General features: G+C 48.4%; 1 protein-coding gene across 4 annotated transcripts in view; it reads right to left on the minus strand.

Annotated features, from left to right (window-relative positions):
• Window positions 1-18,610, minus strand: part of DDX41 (DEAD-box helicase 41) — a 227,967-nt gene that overhangs the window by 38,998 nt on the left and 170,359 nt on the right. For all 4 annotated transcript variants that reach the window (XM_078652765.1, XM_078652768.1, XM_078652767.1 and 1 more), the window contains one exon: window positions 823-954. In XM_078652765.1, coding sequence (XP_078508891.1) covers window positions 823-954 — 132 coding nt within the window. The remainder of the gene's footprint in view (window positions 1-822; window positions 955-18,610) is intronic.

Raw genomic sequence — 18,610 nt, forward strand, 5'->3', positions numbered from 1 at the left:
TCTTCTTCATACTGCGTCAGAGTTGAGCTTTACAGGTGGGTCACACTTGGCTGCTCAACATGTATCGCTATTGTTGAACCCAGGCAGCTCACATAGATATGGACCAGCTGAAAATGCAGTGTTTGCCTTAGTCAAGAAAGCTAACTATTGCTTTCTTATAAGTGGGAGATTCCTTCAATCCTTTATTGTAACAAACTAACAGACAACTTTTCTTTTTCTAGCCAACTTCAACACATCAATTATTTTTAGTATGTTGGATCATATTGTCTGAATTTTTTTTCAAACCAGGAGAATCTGCAATAGCTATTTCCGGTTGCCTCCGTGCCACAAGAGGAACTCGGCTTTTCGACCCGCTTGACTGGAAACATTTTTCATTGGCTGGCTCTGTAAAACCCAAATGGCCATTGGCAGCAAGATAACAATTACATTTAAATCTAAAACGCTAGATAATAGAAAAAATATCACAAAGTGTTCACAAAAACAAAGATTATTAACGAGAGTCTTTCTCAGTGTGCAACAGAATTTTGTTGGACAGATTTTTAGATTGTGGACTTGCATGCAGATCTGGACGTCAGCTGTCAAATTTGGTGCACAAGCCCGTCTACATCAGCCATGAGAGGCATTGCATAAGAACCAGGGACAGTACATAAAACACTCAATCCTATTTCCACTGGTTTCAAACTTATTTGGATTTCAGATCCACAGGTCACGGCTGACAGAGGTTCTTTTATGTAGATTTCACCTTAAATTAGCTCCAAAGCAGTCTAATGAAATATCTAGAACAATACTACAAAATGTTCTTGTTACACATTGGTGCCTCACCTGTATGACATCGAGACTGGCAGCTCCAGCCCGACCTACGTTGATGGTGATTGGTTTGACCAAAGCACTCTTGGCAAAGTTTTGGATCTTCTTGGGCATGGTAGCACTGAAAAGTAGGGTCTGCCTCTGCCCCTGGAGTGGAAAACAAGTAGACATAAGAGATATCATCAGGGAAGGAGGCAACACATAAGGGAACTGGGCAGAAGTATAAATATCACTAAGGGCAATGAAAATATTACTTAGGGGGTGGGTTATATATTCAATTTGTTTAGAACGCAGGGAACAGTTTACGGTAATACAGGGAATACAGGGTAGTATAGACTTGGAAGGGGGAGATCAAGTAAGATGTAGGTTAAACATTTAAGTGACGGGGAGGAAATACAGTTAGCAAAAGAAAGGAAAGCATTACATATTGTAATCTCAGCTTGCAACTTGTTCCTTATGTAGCTGTGGACACTGCTCACATATAGTCTTGGGTCCAGAAACTTGTGAGATGCTTTTTTCAAAGTCTCGGACACGTGTAAGACATAAGAAGAATCACTTATACCTATATTAACCTGCAGCTTACTACACCTCATGATAAAAGTCTACCTCAATTACTTTTTCCTGCGGGTGCAAAGTAACATGTCCTTTTGAAAGTTTGCATACAGTGCTATTTAAGTCTCGGTGTCTTCTTCCTGGGGAGTGTGGAGGGTCACATCTGAATCTACTTTAAGAGCAAGCTCCAAAAAATTACCGCAAGTAAAGTTTTCCATTTGTAAATGTGTTCTATTGTTGATTCACATTCTGTGTATCGTCATGATGATGGTTAAAAAAACAAAAAGACAATTTTAAAAAATTCACTCTTAATTAATTTTAAAATATGTCACAGCTACAAAGTATATGAGATAACAGATTTCATTAATTCCATAATTAGCAATTTTGTATAGTGACACTTTTGGCTTTCAAACCAGGTTTTAACATTTCAATTTTGCACCCAGGCCAGGACAACAAACTTTAAGCAACATATTGGGTTGCACAGCCCAGCAGCCAGCTAAATAGATTATATTCATAAGAAATACCAAAAAGGGTCTACCCAGCCGCTCAAGCTGCCAACTTACTGAAAACCATAAACCGTGCGTGTGTCTTTCTCTCTCACATATCTCTTCAACTACCACACTGCTCAGCACTGCGTTCCATTACACAATAATCCCGCACCTCGATGGTCATCATGTTCGATATGGAAAAACTTCCCACATGGGATCCAAAAGACAGCATTCTTCCAGCCACACATCCTACAATCTGTAGCTTGCTGTCCATGTAAGCAAGTGCTTCAGTGTCCCACACACAGGAGTAGCAAGTGCTAAATAAATGCTGCAATACTATACAATAATATTCCAAAGTATTAGCAAGAACAAATCTATAAAGATCATCCGTATTCCAATTATTCAAGTACCATAAATCTACGAAGACCATGCAATTAATCTGAAAACAACAAAGAACACTACCATGGGGGAAAAATCTATATATAAAAAAAGCACATTCTTGTATAATCTGATCACTACAAATGTAACATTGGGCATCGTCAATGGCCAACACAGAACGGTATCTACAGGACAGAAAACAGAAAGTGTGCAATCAGTTCTTTGATATCAATACAGAAATCCAAGGACCCACTGGGGCAGAAATTTGCACCCAATTTCTTAGTCACAGTTGCAACTGGAAGGATTCCCTAGAAGAGTTTGGAAAACAGTGGCCTGCTTTTCCTGGAAACATCCCATTTTAGGTAGGCTTCATGAGTCAGTAACTTGTAACCTAAAGAAATTGTTCAATTAAGAAGCTACTATCAATCATAAAGCAGACAACATCTGTGCCAGCAGTGATATAGAAATGCTTACTTACCTGAAGGAGAAAATGTGCAGCCTGCCACCATTTGGTGGTATGCCAATCCCTTTGTGATGTCAGGCATGAGCCCCAGACGTTCCTGTAGATGGACACCGTCTTAATATTTGTTTCTCCTTGGCGACTTGTTGTTTGAACAACTTCTTCCCTTTGGCTTGACCTGTTCTTATTCCAGGGAGGCAGGCAGGTCGTATTTGAATCCAGAAAATCTTCAAGTTGCAAACCTACTCGTACAGTTAAGTAATCATTTCGTTTTGCAGAATGAATCTTTTCTGGATTCACACGATGTTCATTGGTTTTATAGCTCAATTCCCCTCCCCCCCGGGGGTGGGTGGGTTGAAATGAGTGTGTTGGCAAGCAGGTGCTTTATAACTTTCTGTCACACCTGTGACTCTCCCCTGGCCTAAATATTTACACAAGTGTTTGGTGAAAGTATGTTTGGGGGACCATGTTGTTGCTTTGCCCATGCCCTGCAAAAAGATGTTTGCCAGGAAGGCAAGTGTTGCCTTTTTTTCCCTGTGAAAGGGGCCAGTGGCTCCTCCTCTAAAGTTACTCCGGCTCTTTGTCTAACCATTTTGTCATGGTTCTGAACGACCCAGTAAAAACATGGTAGCTAGAGTGAAAGAGAAAGAATTGCATTCCCTTCCTGATTGGTTTTGTTTCTTGTAAGTAGAAAATCGCCACCCTCCTTACAACCAAGATGTGCAGATTTGTTCTCATAACCACTGCCCATCTGTACATGAAAGTAGGGCTCCTCTGTAGAGCATGTAGCTCACTGAATCTACGTAGTGATGTGACTGCCAATAGAAATATGGTTTCTAGTATCAAATACTTAAGCTCTGCCTTATGTAGGGGTTCAAAGGGTTCTTTCATCCACTGGCTGAGGACCAAGTTGAGGTTCCATATGGGTGTGGATACTGCCCGTGGTGGAGCTCCCCTCCGCAAGATAATCTTGAAAAAAATGTATTCAAATGGTGGATCTTACACTATGTATTTACTACAAATTATTGAAAAAAGGGGATCCAAATATAGCATTTTAAAGTACAAGTGTGAACAAAACATTAGAAATAAGACAAAAAGGTGCCCAATTCAGCCTATATTTGCTTTTGGGTGCCCGTCCACCTCCAGCTGGTTGCCCTGCTAAACTCCGTTGCACAGATCCCCTCCTCCCACGGCTCTGCTTTTTTAATTTTTTGGGTGCAGTTTTATAAAGCACCAACACCCCCCGTCGATAGTAGAACGCTTTACATTAGCACCAGTTCCTTTACAGAAGGACACATTCATTTTTGTAGGCACAGGAAGAGTAACTGATTTGCCCAGAGTCAAGGATGTTAGGCCGATGCCGAAAGTCAAATCTGGTTTCCCAATGCCATAGTCGGCAGCTGTGGCCCTGTCACCACATCCTCTCCCAAGAGGACACCACATTGTCTCCCTAGCCTCAGTTCCACTTTTTGTGATTACAGCCAAATCACTTAATCTCCCTCTTGGCAGCCCGCAATTGCTGTCGGTTGCCCGTCCACCTCTCACCTGTCGCTGTTTGCCCTGCCGAACTCTGTTGCACAGATCCCCTCCGACTCTGCTTTTCACATTATTATGGGACTATTTTATATCGCACCAACACCACCCAAAGGTATTGTAGCGCTTCACATTAGCACCAGTTACTTTACATAAGAACACATTGATTTTTGTAGGCACAGCAAGATTAAGTGACGTGGAGCCGACGCCGAAACTCGAACCCAGTTTACCAGCTTCATAGTCGGCAGCTCTGGCCCTTACACCACATCCTCTCCTGTAAGAACGCCATCTCATCTCCCTAGCCTCTGCCTCAGTTCCACATTTTTATGATTAATATCCCGGTTTCTAAACACAACAAACATTGGCAAAGCCAGTAGGTGAAGGAGCCCGAGGGCCTAGCCAGCGTGCCAGGTTCTACAGTAACACGTGCTAGATGCCATGTGTGTGGCTACTCTAGGACTGAGAATGAGAGGGCTTCATGCAAGGGAAAGCAGGATGAACCACAACAGGCGAAAACAAAACTTGACACAAAACTCACTCACCCACATATTTATTCTCTCCAGGTCGGGTGACTGGACTGCAGTGGCACAAACTATTAACCCACACTGTTGAAAAGCTGCTGGACTCCCCCCCCCCCCCCCGCACCCCCCAGACCCCAGCCCACCTATTATAACAAAATATCAACAGGAGTGGCTGGGTCTTTATGGGCTAAAGAATGGTGATGGATTAAACCCAGATCAGTTGACTGGGGGTGAGTGTTTGATTTGCTCTAACGCTCCGTCCATCATCCCCTTTTGTATCGCGTGGGCTAAAGAATGGTGATGGATTAAACCCAGATCAGTTGACTGGGGGTGAGTGTTTGATTTGCTCTAACGTTCCGTCCATCATCCCCTTTTGTATGGGTCTTGATGAGAGGCAGAGATCACTGACACACCCACTCCTCATTGTTTCAGATGGCCTGCCCGCAGCTATTGAGGTTAATGGAGATCTTCAGACTCCTCCCTGGGCCACGTAAATACCACCCAAAGTAAAAGTCTATTCTCTGGAGTAACACTGCAACTACCGGTGTGTAGTCACTTCCCTGATTTATCCTCCAGGTTGAGGAAAATCTCACCCAGCCAACGCATGCGCAGGGCCAAGGGCCATCCTCCCCCACCCCCTAAAAATACCTACAGAATTACACATCTTTGTCACCGAGCAGCAAGCACAGTTTGTTGCTGGCTACTCAGTGTTTCTTCTCACCCTCTAGTTACTCCCCAGGATAGCAGGACGACACCCATCTCAGCCCTTAACCCCTTCCATGCTCATGACGAGCTCAGCTCGTCATGAGGTATACCTTTAGGGTGCTCATGACGAGCTGAGCTTGTCATGAACATTGGGAATCAATAAGGTTCAGCACAGGGGAAAAATCTGGGAAGCACCCAAGGTGTTAATACCAGCCACCTTTATGAGCTATTGTTTAACCAATATATATTGGGGACTTGTGTTTCTTGAAAACAGTCTATCGATAGGGCATTCCCTCTTGACTGATGGTGCAGATACCTGGACGCAAAGTGTTGGCAGTTTGAATTTTCCTGTGTTGCCATTAGATTCATCATTGGTGCACCCCACCATGAAACACTCTGTGTAGAACTTCATCGTTTTGTCACCCTTCTAGCGAGCAGTTTCCTTGCCAGCTTACCTTGTTTGCCTCTACATTTAGTACTCCTGCCAGGTGTATTGCCACTAGGTCTATGTGTGTTTGAATAGCCATTGACAGATATACTGTGCCAAATTGAAGAGCACAGGCAATTTTGTCCCCACTGCTTGTTGAGGTAGAACATAGTGGTCTGGTCTTTCTGCCCCTGGACCGTTCTCCCCTTTTTGTGTGTAGAAGGCCTTGAGCATTTGGAAAAGAGTCTTTAGTTCCAATACATGTAGGTGTTTTACTGCTTCAGTAGGGTTCTAAGCCTCCCTGATGTTGAAGTCTCTCTTGTGTGCCCCCCAAGCTGTGTGGGATGCATACGTTGTGATGGTCAGTTTTGGGGTTGGTGCCTTGGTCTCCCAGGTTCCATAATTTTATCGACTTCTACATTCCCTGTTTGACAACCACTAGTGCCTCCCAACTCCCTGTTGCCGGACACCATTTGTTTGAAAGCCACTCGTGTATGGGGCGCATGTTTAATCCGGCATGTAGGACAAGCAGTATGCAGAGTGCCATCATGCCCATGAATTTCATCACAGTCCTCACTGTCAGACACTGTCCCTTCTGGTAGAGGAGAGCTTGAGCGTACAATGGCAGGGGTCTATTGTAAATAGGTGTTGCCTTTGCCTCCATGGAGTTTAACCTGTTTACCGCCTCTGTTATTTCGGCGCAGTGGGGGCGTTCTACGGAGTGGGTGGGGCCGAGTCAGCCGTTGGCTGTTCGCAGCACCAGCTAGGTAGTGCTCGCGAAGACCAACGGGAGCACGGAAGGGGTTAATGCTGCCCCAAAACCTCCTCTCCTGGTGTCGGAGACGATTTCCTCATATTGATGCAGATCACCAACCTGTGAAGCACAAGCAAAATTGTTTAAATGTCCATCTTTAGAGAACTTGCTTTTTCTAGACATTCGTCTTGGTAGGGATAAGTATCGATCGTTCCCCATCATAAGTTGTGTGGCAACCCCTGCCATGCACTTTGCGAATAGCCTGGGAGCAGATTCTATCCCAAAGGATAAAACCTTGAATTGGCTACTATTTTCACAACCTGTAGGAATTGGCCTGACCTTCATTGAAACAAGTTTATGGCATCAGTCAGAGAGTGATAAAGCGCAAGTAAACATAAAAATAAATAAAACTAATTTCGTTGCGCGCACTGCATCACCAAACGCGATGCAGTGCGCAATAACATTTGTTTTATTTATTTATATGTTTACTTACCGGTTAAGGTCCGTAATCCATACATAACTACCCCCCACCCTGCCCCTACCCCTCCCCACGTCACCGCCCGGCCAGTACTCCCCCTACCGGCCGCGGCTGATAAAGCGATCAATCGGATACAGGTTCTGCAGTCTCTTGCACCCACCTCACACTACCTGTCTATCGACATTGACCGTGCAATAAATGTGACTGGGCGTAATGCCCATAACTTCATGTCTGGTGTGAATGGAGCCCTGAGCAAAACACATCTGACCATCCTGTCCCACGTTCTTCATACCAGTTTGACCACATATGGCAAAGAGGCCGGATCCCTTGTGCCCATCATTAATAGTTGTGCCGTGGGGCATGGCCAAGCCGAGCAACAAGATGGCCGCCTAATCTGTCGGCTCCACCGACCGAGCACGAAATCCGCCCATTATCCGTTCAAAGTGCCTAAACTGTGGCTTGCGCATCAGAATCTGCAATCGGAAGGGCTACGGAACGGACCGATATCTTGTGGCCAGAAAGGCGATACGGAACCCAAGTGGCGTGATCTGCGCCATCGGGCCGGACTACGTCGAAGGAGCGGACGCGCGACCGGCTGGCCGGGTGTATCGCCGGCAGTGTACTACCTCCGTAATCACTGCCTTGGGCGGCTGATTGTTGGGCGACTGCGGATGGCACCCACCGAGTCAGGCGGAGGGACCCTGACCACAGCCCCCATCCGTGGGCCCCGCTAGGCTGGGAGCGCGCCGACGATGATCCGAGGCAGGGAAGGGCAGTGAGCTGAGCGAGGAGCAGAGGGGCTGGTTGGCTCATCCTTGCAGAATTGGCATTGACGCTAAGATCGGCCTCCAACGCAGCAGACAGACCTCGTGGAGTGGCTGAGGTAAGGTGGACGCCCGCGCCTGCCGAGAGAGAGGTGCAGAGCAGGGCTGCCAATTGAACTCGGTATGGACCCTCCCTCCCCTGACGCTGACTCTGGTGCACAGCCTAGGCGTGTACTTGGGATGACTTTGGCGCGCAGTTGATCACACCCTGGTGTTGGAGGATCGAAGACGGGTGGAATCAGAGGCCACACTTCGGCCATTAACGAATGGTATTGCACAGGAGGGTGCCCCACTGCTGGCCGCTACTCATTGCACTCTGTACCAGCCGCAAGTAAGCCCTGCATACATCATGGCAGGAGGCTGCAGCTCAAAGGCAGCCCTCCAGGCCAAATTGATGAAATACGCATGGGAGGGGGGTCCCGGCGGAAGCCCCAAAGAAGGGTTAACTACATCCGACAAATCTGAGTCCTATAGGAAACAAAAGGAACCAACGTTGCAGGATATTCTTGATGCCATAACCACCGTCCGCACGTCCTTGGAGTCGCGTATTGACAGTGTCCACAGAAGTGTCTCTTATCAGAGAAGATCTGCACTTAATGAACTCACGATTGAAAGATGTCAAAATCAAGGTGACCTCCCTGGTTGAAGACACGTCAGAGTTGCAGAGAAAGGTGGATCATCTGCAGAAGCATGCTATGAAACTGGTAGCGCAGCTGGACGACTATGAAGGGCGCTCCAGGTGCAACAACGTCTGCATAATTGGGGTGCCGGAACGTGCGGAAGGGCCATCTGCGAACCTTTTCGTAGAAGATCTGGTCACTACTTACCTCAAGCCACAAGGCCTCTCCAACTTCTTCTCAGTGGAGCAAGCGCACTGGGTTCCAGGAGGGCGACCGAAGCCTGGAGGCCCGCCCACAACCAGTTCTTGCCAGGATCGTCAATTTCCACGACAGGGATGTCATCCTGCAGTGTGCCCGCTCCGCCCCACCAGTGGAATTCCAAAACATTCGCATCCCTTTCTTCCTGGACTTCACCCTCAAGGTGCAACAACAACGATGAAGCTTCCTGGAAGTGAAGAAGGTGCTCCGTGACAAGGACTTGAAATATGCTATGATGTACCGGGCTAAGTTAAGGGTGAAATAGGAGGTGAAATCCTGGTTCTTCACCACCCCAGAGGAGACATGGGACTGGCTGGAGGGATGGCGCACGGTGGGCCTCCGCAATAACCATGGTTGGGGTGTGAGGATGGACAGTGATGCCCGAGCTTCTGGTGGTGGCTCGCCACAGCGAGACTTGAACGAGGCGGCTGGTGGTGCCGAATAACTGGTCTGTATGTTTTCCTTTTTGGAGGTGGAATGTTTTCAGGTGGACGTAGGGCGGTGGGGATGCAGTTGTCCCTGACAAATGCATCAGACTTTTGTTAGAAGTCATAGATGACTTTGATGAACTGATCTCCTCAAACTTTGCTTGTTCCTCTGCTAACCGAGTGGGCGACGAGGGGTAAATATTAGGCCCTGCTAATGCTCTTAGTGTAAACATGTTAGGCTATTAATGTTAATATTGGTAAAACAAAATTTCTCAGATGGGTGCTCGGTTCGGCTGCACGAACCCGTAAGTTCTTGGAAGGGTGGTCAATAGGCACTCTGCTAGTTTGGGGGGCAGGAGGTTTTGTTACCGCCGAGCAGGGAGGCAGGGTTTGGGGAATCTACGTTGGGTCTGGGGTTGGTAGGATGGGATTGCAGTTGTGTGTTGATTTTAGTATTGTTTTTGTTTAGGCATGTCATCCTCGATGGGTCTCGAAAGCAAATTGCGACAGATTACGGCTTTGTAATGTTCTCATTGGCTTCAGTGCTTAGGAAAGCAATGACAGCCTTTCTCATTTCCCCCTTGATGTGCTCCTTACTGGGGTACCTTACACCTTTGACACCGAGAGATGGGTACCATGCATAGACAAAAACTTAACCTGTTATCCTGGAATGTAAATGGGCTGGGAGACAAAATCAAGAAAGGCGTGATTCTCCAGTTCCTGAAACGGCACTCACCTGATGTCGTTCTTCTGCAGGAGACCAACCTGTTGGGTAATTGTTGTAAGGCCCTGTCTCGGTGGGGATTCCAGACGGACGCTCACTATGCTTTTGGTTCTGGTTCCCTGGGGGTGGGCATTTTAGTTCGTAAGTCCTTCCCATTGACTGTCAACGTGGTCCGAACGGACCCCCTGGGTAGGTTTGTGGCAGTGTCCAGGGTTTGGGAGGGGGCTGTCCTCAACCTGGTATCAGTGTAATTCCGCCAGGCCTACACTCACAGGCCTTTATCGACCTTGGTGATCTTCTCCTGAATCTGCCGGACATGAGATTATTGATTGGGGGGGATTTTAATTCCATAATTTCTGATTCCCTGGATCGCTGGCCCCAAAAGGATCTGCTGATCTCACGCAAATGCATACATAGTTTTTTGGGGGCTATGTGCCTGGTGGATGTCTTGAGGTGCCTACACCTCAGTGAGCTCCAATATACACATCTCTTGGGCCCCATCGCTGCATGTCGCGTATAGACTATATACTCACAAAGCAGATCCACAATGTAAAAAATATTCAACATTTGGCTAGGGGGATTGCGAATCACTCGCCTGTGCTGTGCAGGGTGGAAGTGGGGGAACCCATGGTCGGCCGTGTGGCACCGCTTAAACCATGGTATCTCACTATCCCCTCCGTCAGGGATAAAGTGCTGAGCGAATCTGACCTTTATTTTCAGGAAAACCTGGGTTCGATCAGTTCATCTGTCTCGCTTTGGGAAGCCTATATAACCGTTATTCGGGGGGTTGTGTTGGGACAGACTGCTGGATAACGCAAGAAAAAGACAGCGGATCTGCTGTGTTTAGAGGGTGAAGTCTTGGTATTGGAACGCGCAGTCCGAATGCAGGACTCGGAGGAAATGCGTCAAAAGCTCCGCATTAAGATAAAAGAATTCTCTGACTTAGCCACTGAGGCGGCTAAAGCACAATATAGGGCTACACTTAGCAGGATAAATGATGTAGGAAATAAGCCAGGCAAGCTGCTGGCATGGCTGGACCGCAGAGATGGGGCAAGGCACATAGTGGTTGAAATTGCCACCGACCAGCATTCCCGTATTACCGCTCCGCAAGACACTGCAGATGCGTTTGGAAGACACTACCACTCCCTGTATACTTCCCTCACGACCTATTCAGAGGATGGTGCTTCATCTCTCCTATGAGATATTCATATGTCAGCTCTTACCGCAGAGGACAGCTCCGATCTGAAGCGAGACCTCACAGTAACTGAAGTGGAGAAGGCCATCCGTGACCTACGCGGGGGGAAAGCATTGGGTCCCAATGGGATCCCCATAGAATTATTTAAGCAGACGGCGAACATGACTGCCCCTTATCTCACAGATATGTACCGAGAGAGTAAAGAGATTGGAATTCTTCCTGAGGACCAGAGCCTGGCCACCATCATTGTCATCCACAAACCGGGCAAACCCACAGGTCTGTGTTCTTCATATAGGCCCATCTCGCTATTCAATTGCGAGGCCAAGATCCTCGCGAAGGTCCTTGCCACTCGTCTGTTGCAGGTTCTTCCCACCCTGATCCACACGGATCAGTCTGGGTTTATGCCGGCAAGGATCACATCTCTTAATCTCCGCCAACTACACTGTGTACTCTGCAGGGCAGATACGATTAGAGAAGACGCTGTGGTGGTGTCCCTAGACGCCGCATCGGCCTTCGACACTATTTAATGGCCATACACGTTTGCTGTGCTCAACAAGCTAGGATTTGGCCCGGAATTTACTAAACGGGTGCATCTTCTATATTGCCAACCATTGGAAAAGGTGGTCTTCAACAATCGGAAATCCCCCGTCTTTTCTCTGGGTAGGGGCACCAGACAGGGCTGTCCCCTATCACCGCTCCTCTTCGCCTTAGCCTTGGAGCCCCTGGCGTTGTGGATAAGTCAAGACCCTGCAATCAGGGGCCTGAGATGGACTCATGGCTGGAAGGACCACATATCATTGTTTGCTGATGATATCCTGCTTTATCTAGCCTCCCCAGCAAAGTCTCTTTATGTAGTAAGGGACATATTGCTCATCTTCGGCGGATTTGTGGGCTATAAGATCAACTGGTCCAAATCGGTGCTCTATGTCCTTAGTGGGCGGAGGCCCAGACTCCCTCGGGGTTGCCAACTGACTGGGGCCGTGGAAGGGTTTAAATATCTGGGTATCCAAAGACCTATCTCGATTCTATGATACTAACCTTCGGCCACCGCTAGCACGTCTTAAATCTGATGTCCAGCACTGGAAGTCGCTTCCCCTAACTCCTCTGGGGCGTGCGGCAATATTTAAGATAATGTCCCTCACCCGATTTCTGTATGCGTTGCAGAATATGCCTCTTCCGGTCGCATCGTCGTACTTCAAGGAACTAGAGACTATAGTGCTGGATTTGCTATCGGAGGGTAAGAATGGCCAGGCCTACCCTTTCTCTCCCTGAGACCCACAGAAGTTCCACAATCAGCTTATCCGATTCCAAAAAGTATTTCCTAGGAATTTCAAATAGGGTCCCCTGAAAGATTTAGAGGTATCGGGGCAATATAATTCTTTTTAACTAATACCAGTTTCCCCATCAAAGATAAGCAAAGGGTGTTTCACTGTTGGCGTTAACCCATCTAGCACCCTAGCAATGTTAGCAGCTTCAAACTTCGGTGCTCTATGCGTAAGCCTAATCCCTAGGTATCTAACACTTTCCAATTCCTAGGGGATGTCCAATCAAGGAAGAGCTTTCACAGGCCTTCCAACCAGTTCTCCCAGGTGAAACAGTCTTGATTTAGAACGGTTAACATATAACCCAAACACTTTTCCAAACTCGGCGGGTACAGCTAGCATAATGGGGACTAAATATAGAGGCTGGAGCAGATCGATCAAAGCGTCTCAAAAGTATACAGAGATCATGTATAGTTTCCCTAACCAGTATCCCCAGCCTCGCAGCACATCTCTTAGCCGGCATGCCAAAGGCTCCATCGCTAGCGCGAATAAGAGGGGTGACAGAGGGCAGCCTTGTTGGGTTACTCAGTGTAGGGTGAACTGCTGTGATACCACCCCCCCACTCTCACTCTCGCCGTCGGGTTGCTGCACAGAAATTTCACCCATTTATGTATCTTTCTCCCATGCCGACTTTCCGCAGGACTCTCTAAAAAAACTCCCAAGACACTTAATCGAATGCTTGTTCGATGTCAAGGAGCACTAGTGTATATTTGTTCTTGCAGAGAATGGGGGTGTGCATAACCAGCGACAGTCATCTCAAATTGGAAGAGGGTATTCCTACTCGGCATAAATCCGCATTGGTCCTCATGGATCAACCAAGGCATAAACTCAAATAGTCAAGCAGCCAGTACTTTAAAGAGGATTTTTACATCGACAGAGTGATAGGATGTCACCCCCGAAGCCTCCTTATCAGGCTTGGGCAGCATAACAATGAGTGCCTCCCCATAGAGGTCGGAAGGAGCCCCTTGCCAAACGGCTCATTAAAGAACTCCAGTAAATCAATCGGTCTACCATCTGTACGGCCCTACGTTGGTGACATTCTGCCAGCAGTCCATCACCACCTAGGACCTTAGCTGTCTTCTGTGCCCGTTTCGCAGACATTATTTCTTCCCTCGTTATGGAAGCATCCAAACTATCCCTCTCCAGTGGGAGAGGTGTGGCGCCGCGGCCATGGCGACTGACGCTGGAATCTGGGGACCACGGTTCGATCCCCGGCTCCGGCGGCAGGTTAGCCCAGCACCATGTGACTCTGGGCAATAGCTCGCTTAATCTTCCCGACAGCCCCCAGCGCCTAGAGACCCTTACGGGTGATTGTGCACTTTACAAATGTGGACTTTACTTACTTTACTCTCTTCGCTTTACAAAGAGGCCATCTGAAGGCCAGCCAGATATGCGTCCCCCTCCTGAGGCACGATGTCTGCCCGCTCTGCGTAAACCCTCTGCAGGTGTGCGGCAAAGACTTCCGTTATGCCCAGTTGCATGCAAAACATCTGCACCCCTTTGCGCCCCAGTCGCCTACCATTGAAGGGCTACCTGTTTCACTATGGAGGACCATGGTGAGCAGTATACTAGCCTTATCTTCCTCCATGTGGAGCTGCCGTCTATAATTCGAGCTGACAAATCTATCTAGCAACTCTCGCTTGCACTCCTTCCATCCATCCATGCAATCTCTGTGGCTGCTCAATCACGCAGTCCTCCAGCTCACTGAGTTTCTTTTCCATTATATCTAGGGACCTGGATAGTTGTTGTTTCACACCATAGGATACTTTCAAACACTCTCCATACAGCACCACCTTCATGGTATCCAATTCAATGGCTTTTGCCGTCACACTACCCCAATTCTCAGTAAAGTAATGATCCAGTACCTCCACAACCGTATCTATGAATAGCGGGTCTGATACAGCCTCACCTCACATCCTGTATAGCAGCACTTTTGGTGTCTCCCTACTCGTTCGAAATGAGACCAGCAAGTGCGAATGGTCTGCAATCTAATGTGCCAAATAGGAGACACCCTCCACAAATTTGGGCAGGGCACCAGACAATAGTCATATGTCTTGTAATCATATACCCACCATAATCTTCTTAAGAGCACTCGTTATTGCATGCTTGGTATCCATTTTGAGGGGAAGGGGGGTGGGGGGGGAGAGACAGTCCAACTCATCATCATCTAGTATACAGCTCAAATCTCCTGCCAGAATGGTCTCTGGGGATACATAATCTACCGCAGTCCTTGGCACAGACCAAAATAATTCTGCTTCATTCATATTGGGAGCATTGACATTAACCAAACACTACCCTCGCAGCCACCGCTCTCAAGATGATAACATACCACCCTTCAGGGTCCAATTTAACCCCTGTGGACACTAAGGGAACACCAGGCGCTAACCAAATCAGAGCTCCTCTAGTATAACTGGAATAAAAAGTTGCAAATTTGTGTAATGCAGTTCCCCCATGTGTGTATTTCCTGCAAGAATGCACCAGAAACCCCATAACGCCCGAGACCGGAGTTAACTTTATGTCTTTTAACAGGTTGGCCCAGTCTCCCCACATTCCAAGTCAAGAACTTCCAGCTGTTAACCACCGTCCCTTCAAAGCGCACACTCCTGCACCCACATCGCCCCATTCATTCTCCGTCCTCTCTGCCCCCCTAAATACATAAGGGCCACGTATCTGGTTTGAGAATTATAGAGTCAATGTCCATCATTCATACAATCATCTGAAACAACTGGGCCCCCCACCCACCCATAGACAGTGAGCTCAAACAAGAACAGCTCCTATCAGTTAGGTTAACTTGGAGGTTCCACCGCCCCAACCTCCCCATAGAAGCCGAGGCCTAAACCTGGTTAGCTGCTTAGAGCTGTTGGCATGGCATTCCGCCAGGCTGGCAAGGCCAGAGGCACTCAATCCACTCAGAACGAGACCGCGACCCATCAAGGACACCCGTAAGCAAGCAACCTGCTTTCATAGTAAAAGAATATAGCATTCAAATTAAAATAATATCAAGCAATTACCCCCCTCCATCAGCATAATGTCGTACATAAATCAAAATGACAGTCCATGTCCCAGAACTCATCCAAATCCTGTAGCATAGTGTACGAAGCTGCCTCTCTATATAGTGGACCAAAACAGGGTACATCATGTAGAGAGTCCAGGCAAACACCTATTGGTTTACAGAGGCAAAAATGATCACACAAAATGCTCACTTTTGTGGTAGTGTAGGCGAGCAGTTTAGCCATATCAGAGGCTAGTGCTAAGCATTTGTTGTACCCACAGAGGCAATAAATAAGACGCACACTCAAGAATGAATCCAAGACCAATTAAAAGGTAAGTAAATAGTTTACTTAAATAAGTCGTTATGCAGGAATGCTTTCTATGGAAAAAAGGTATATGTTGCCTACAATTATTTCCGATCTGTTTCTGGGGTTCTCCTTCGGGACTCTAGGGTCGTAGGGGGCCAAGGTCCAAAGTATCACCAGCATTTACTCGTTATCTGCCCTGGGGCACCCAGGTGCGGAGGTGCTGGTCAGATTGGTAGCTGTGCGCGCTATGCCGGTAGAAGGAAGGGTGGCCATCTAAAAACAGGCTGCAAAGGTGCACTTGGGGGCGAGTCTGGGAGCTCCCAACGAGGGGCTTGGGTCACAAGGATCCTGGGAACAAGAAAGCACAGTTGGGTCATCAGTTCCCGGGCTGGGGCGCTCGGGTGCAGAGTGAAAAGGTCTGCTGAGCTCTGTGCGTCCTAGGGCCTTGCGGTTGTCGGTCTTTGCCGGTTACGGGTACAAAATCAGGACAGCTGGGCCACTCTGGAAGTGGGGCTCTGCGGTGCGGACGTCCCTCAACGGCTGCCTGTCTCGGCATCGTTTGAGTCCGGATTGGACTCTCGCGATCTATGTTTGCTGCAAGTGTTACGGTACCCAGGTTATTGGTCCTGTGCGACTCTGGGTAATCCTGGTGTCTCCTCACTTGGTGAGGGACAGATCGGACCTTCAGGAGCACAGGTACCTCTTCTAGGGGGGCTGCTGCGTTGGTCTGACTAGTGAGTGGGAACTTGGTGAACCAGACTTTTCTCTTCAGTGCCTGCAGACGAGTAGCTCCTCTACTCCAATGGAGATAGCAGGCAATTTGCAAAAGACTAGCAGTCTCCTGAGGTTCTTGGAAGCTTGTCAGGTGCTGGACGAGTCGCTGGTCATGACTGTCGATACTTGGTGCAGGCAGGCAGGGTTTGGCGCCAAAAGTCCTCAGCCAGTCTTCAGTTATCGTTTTTCTTGCGCTCTTTTTTGTCCTCTTCTTCTTGATCCGTTGAATGTAGGTTCCTGGTGTCAGAGGTGCTACCTGAATACTTAATTTAGGGTAGTTACTGGTAGTGACAGGTAGTAGTCAATGTGCTACTTACCTTTATGGGCATAACCCTGACCCAGAGAGCCAAATTCTGCCATAACTAAGATGGTGGAATTCTAAAAGTCGTATTCACATCAGGTAGTCCACTTTGGGGGTAGTTCCAGCCCAAGATGCAAACATGCCTCAGGACTACCTAATTTTCCAGCCTGTCTTGAGGACAAATAAGCCAGGGACAAGGAGTGGCATTTACCCTGTCTGGGGAAGCCTTGGGTTGCATATCAAAGGGGGAAGAGGCCTCTGAAGCCTCCTGCCTAGATATGCTGATCACTTAGCCATCCTACTTGGATGAGGCAACAACATCTCGGGCCGGAGCAGGCATTGTTTTTGCCCTCAGAGAGTGTGGGCTCTCACTTGCAGGGGGTCAGAAACCAGTCTGTGGTGGCAGGCTGGTCTAAACCAGTCAGCCAGTGCACTAGTAGTCTTTAGGTTTTCAGGGGGCACCTATTAGGTTTGGATGCAAATATTAATAAATGTGTCACTGGAATCAGTGTGGGTTTATTAATATGAGATGTTTGATACCAATCATCTCTAGTTTCAGTGAAGCCATCATGTAGCTGAGGAACTTGTAGATACCAATGTCCAGCACATGTACCCAAATGGCTTCCATGTCCACTTGTAAAATCTAAGAATCAACTTAGACATCACAGGGGCATATCTTCTCTCCGCAACCTTACCGCCTGCACGTCAGTACAGCAGTATACACCACCCAAGGCAGTTCTTAATATAGCAGGGGCCCTAGGCAGGCTCACTAACAGTAAACACCGCTCCTTTTCCTGCAGGAGCTGATGGGGTGGACACGCTCAGCCACTGTCCTCCACGGGTCTAACTAGTTCTTGCCATGCCAGTCTGAGGGCATGTAGAGAACCACAGAGGACCAGGATGGCTCCATCACTACAATTGTCAGGGCCCCAACATCAGGGCCGCACTTCGGTGTCGGACCGGGCATAAGGATTAGTCTTTCTATAGGCCCTAGAGGGTGTTAGGCATCCACAGGTGTATAGGGCCGTGAGGAACCCGGAGGGGCATCAACGCTCAAGTGGGACATCCCAGCTCATGTGTGGGCCACTGCTATTCCTGCTCTTCCGTCCCAGGGGGCTTTTATTTGCAGGTTTTTGATTCTGCAGGGCCAGACTCCTCCGGCTTGCGCTGCAGCCAAAACTCTATGTAGTGAGCAATGCCCCGGGGCCTGCAAGCAAGAAAACTACTCCAGTTGCCCTTCGGTGGGGGAAGGGCTCCCCCGCTCTCCTACCGCTCAGAACCGCTGCGTCTGCCGCCCAGGGTCAGCATCTTCCGAGTCGGGGCCCAGCATGCCTGCTGGGTCGCTCTGTCCTACTTTGGGCCTCCCGACCCTACTTAGGAGCCCCACCCAGGCCAGCAGGCAGGCAACAATGTGCCGGGGAGGCAGCAGGCTCCAAGCGCTCCCCTCTCACTGGACCGCAGAGGCCTCCGGGTCCAGCTCGGTGCACGCACCTGTCGCCTCCCAATTCGGGTCTCTGCTCCCTGGGGACTCAGATGAAGCAAATCATGGCAACAGGGGGTACCAGCGGTAGGGACGGGGGGTACAGGCACTCTTGGAGAGGCAGTTTCAGGCTACTAGAGGTTAGGATGCTAGCGAGAGGTTTGGGAAACACAACTAGGCGTCCATCTTGCCAGGCCACATCCCCTTGATCCTCCTCTTTGCAGGACAGTCTGATGTCTTTGAGCGAGGCGTGCCTTGGCTGCGATTGCACAGTTGCATACG

Source organism: Lissotriton helveticus, chromosome 7 (genome assembly GCF_964261635.1).
Source record: "Lissotriton helveticus chromosome 7, aLisHel1.1, whole genome shotgun sequence".
NCBI lineage: Eukaryota > Metazoa > Chordata > Amphibia > Caudata > Salamandridae > Lissotriton > Lissotriton helveticus.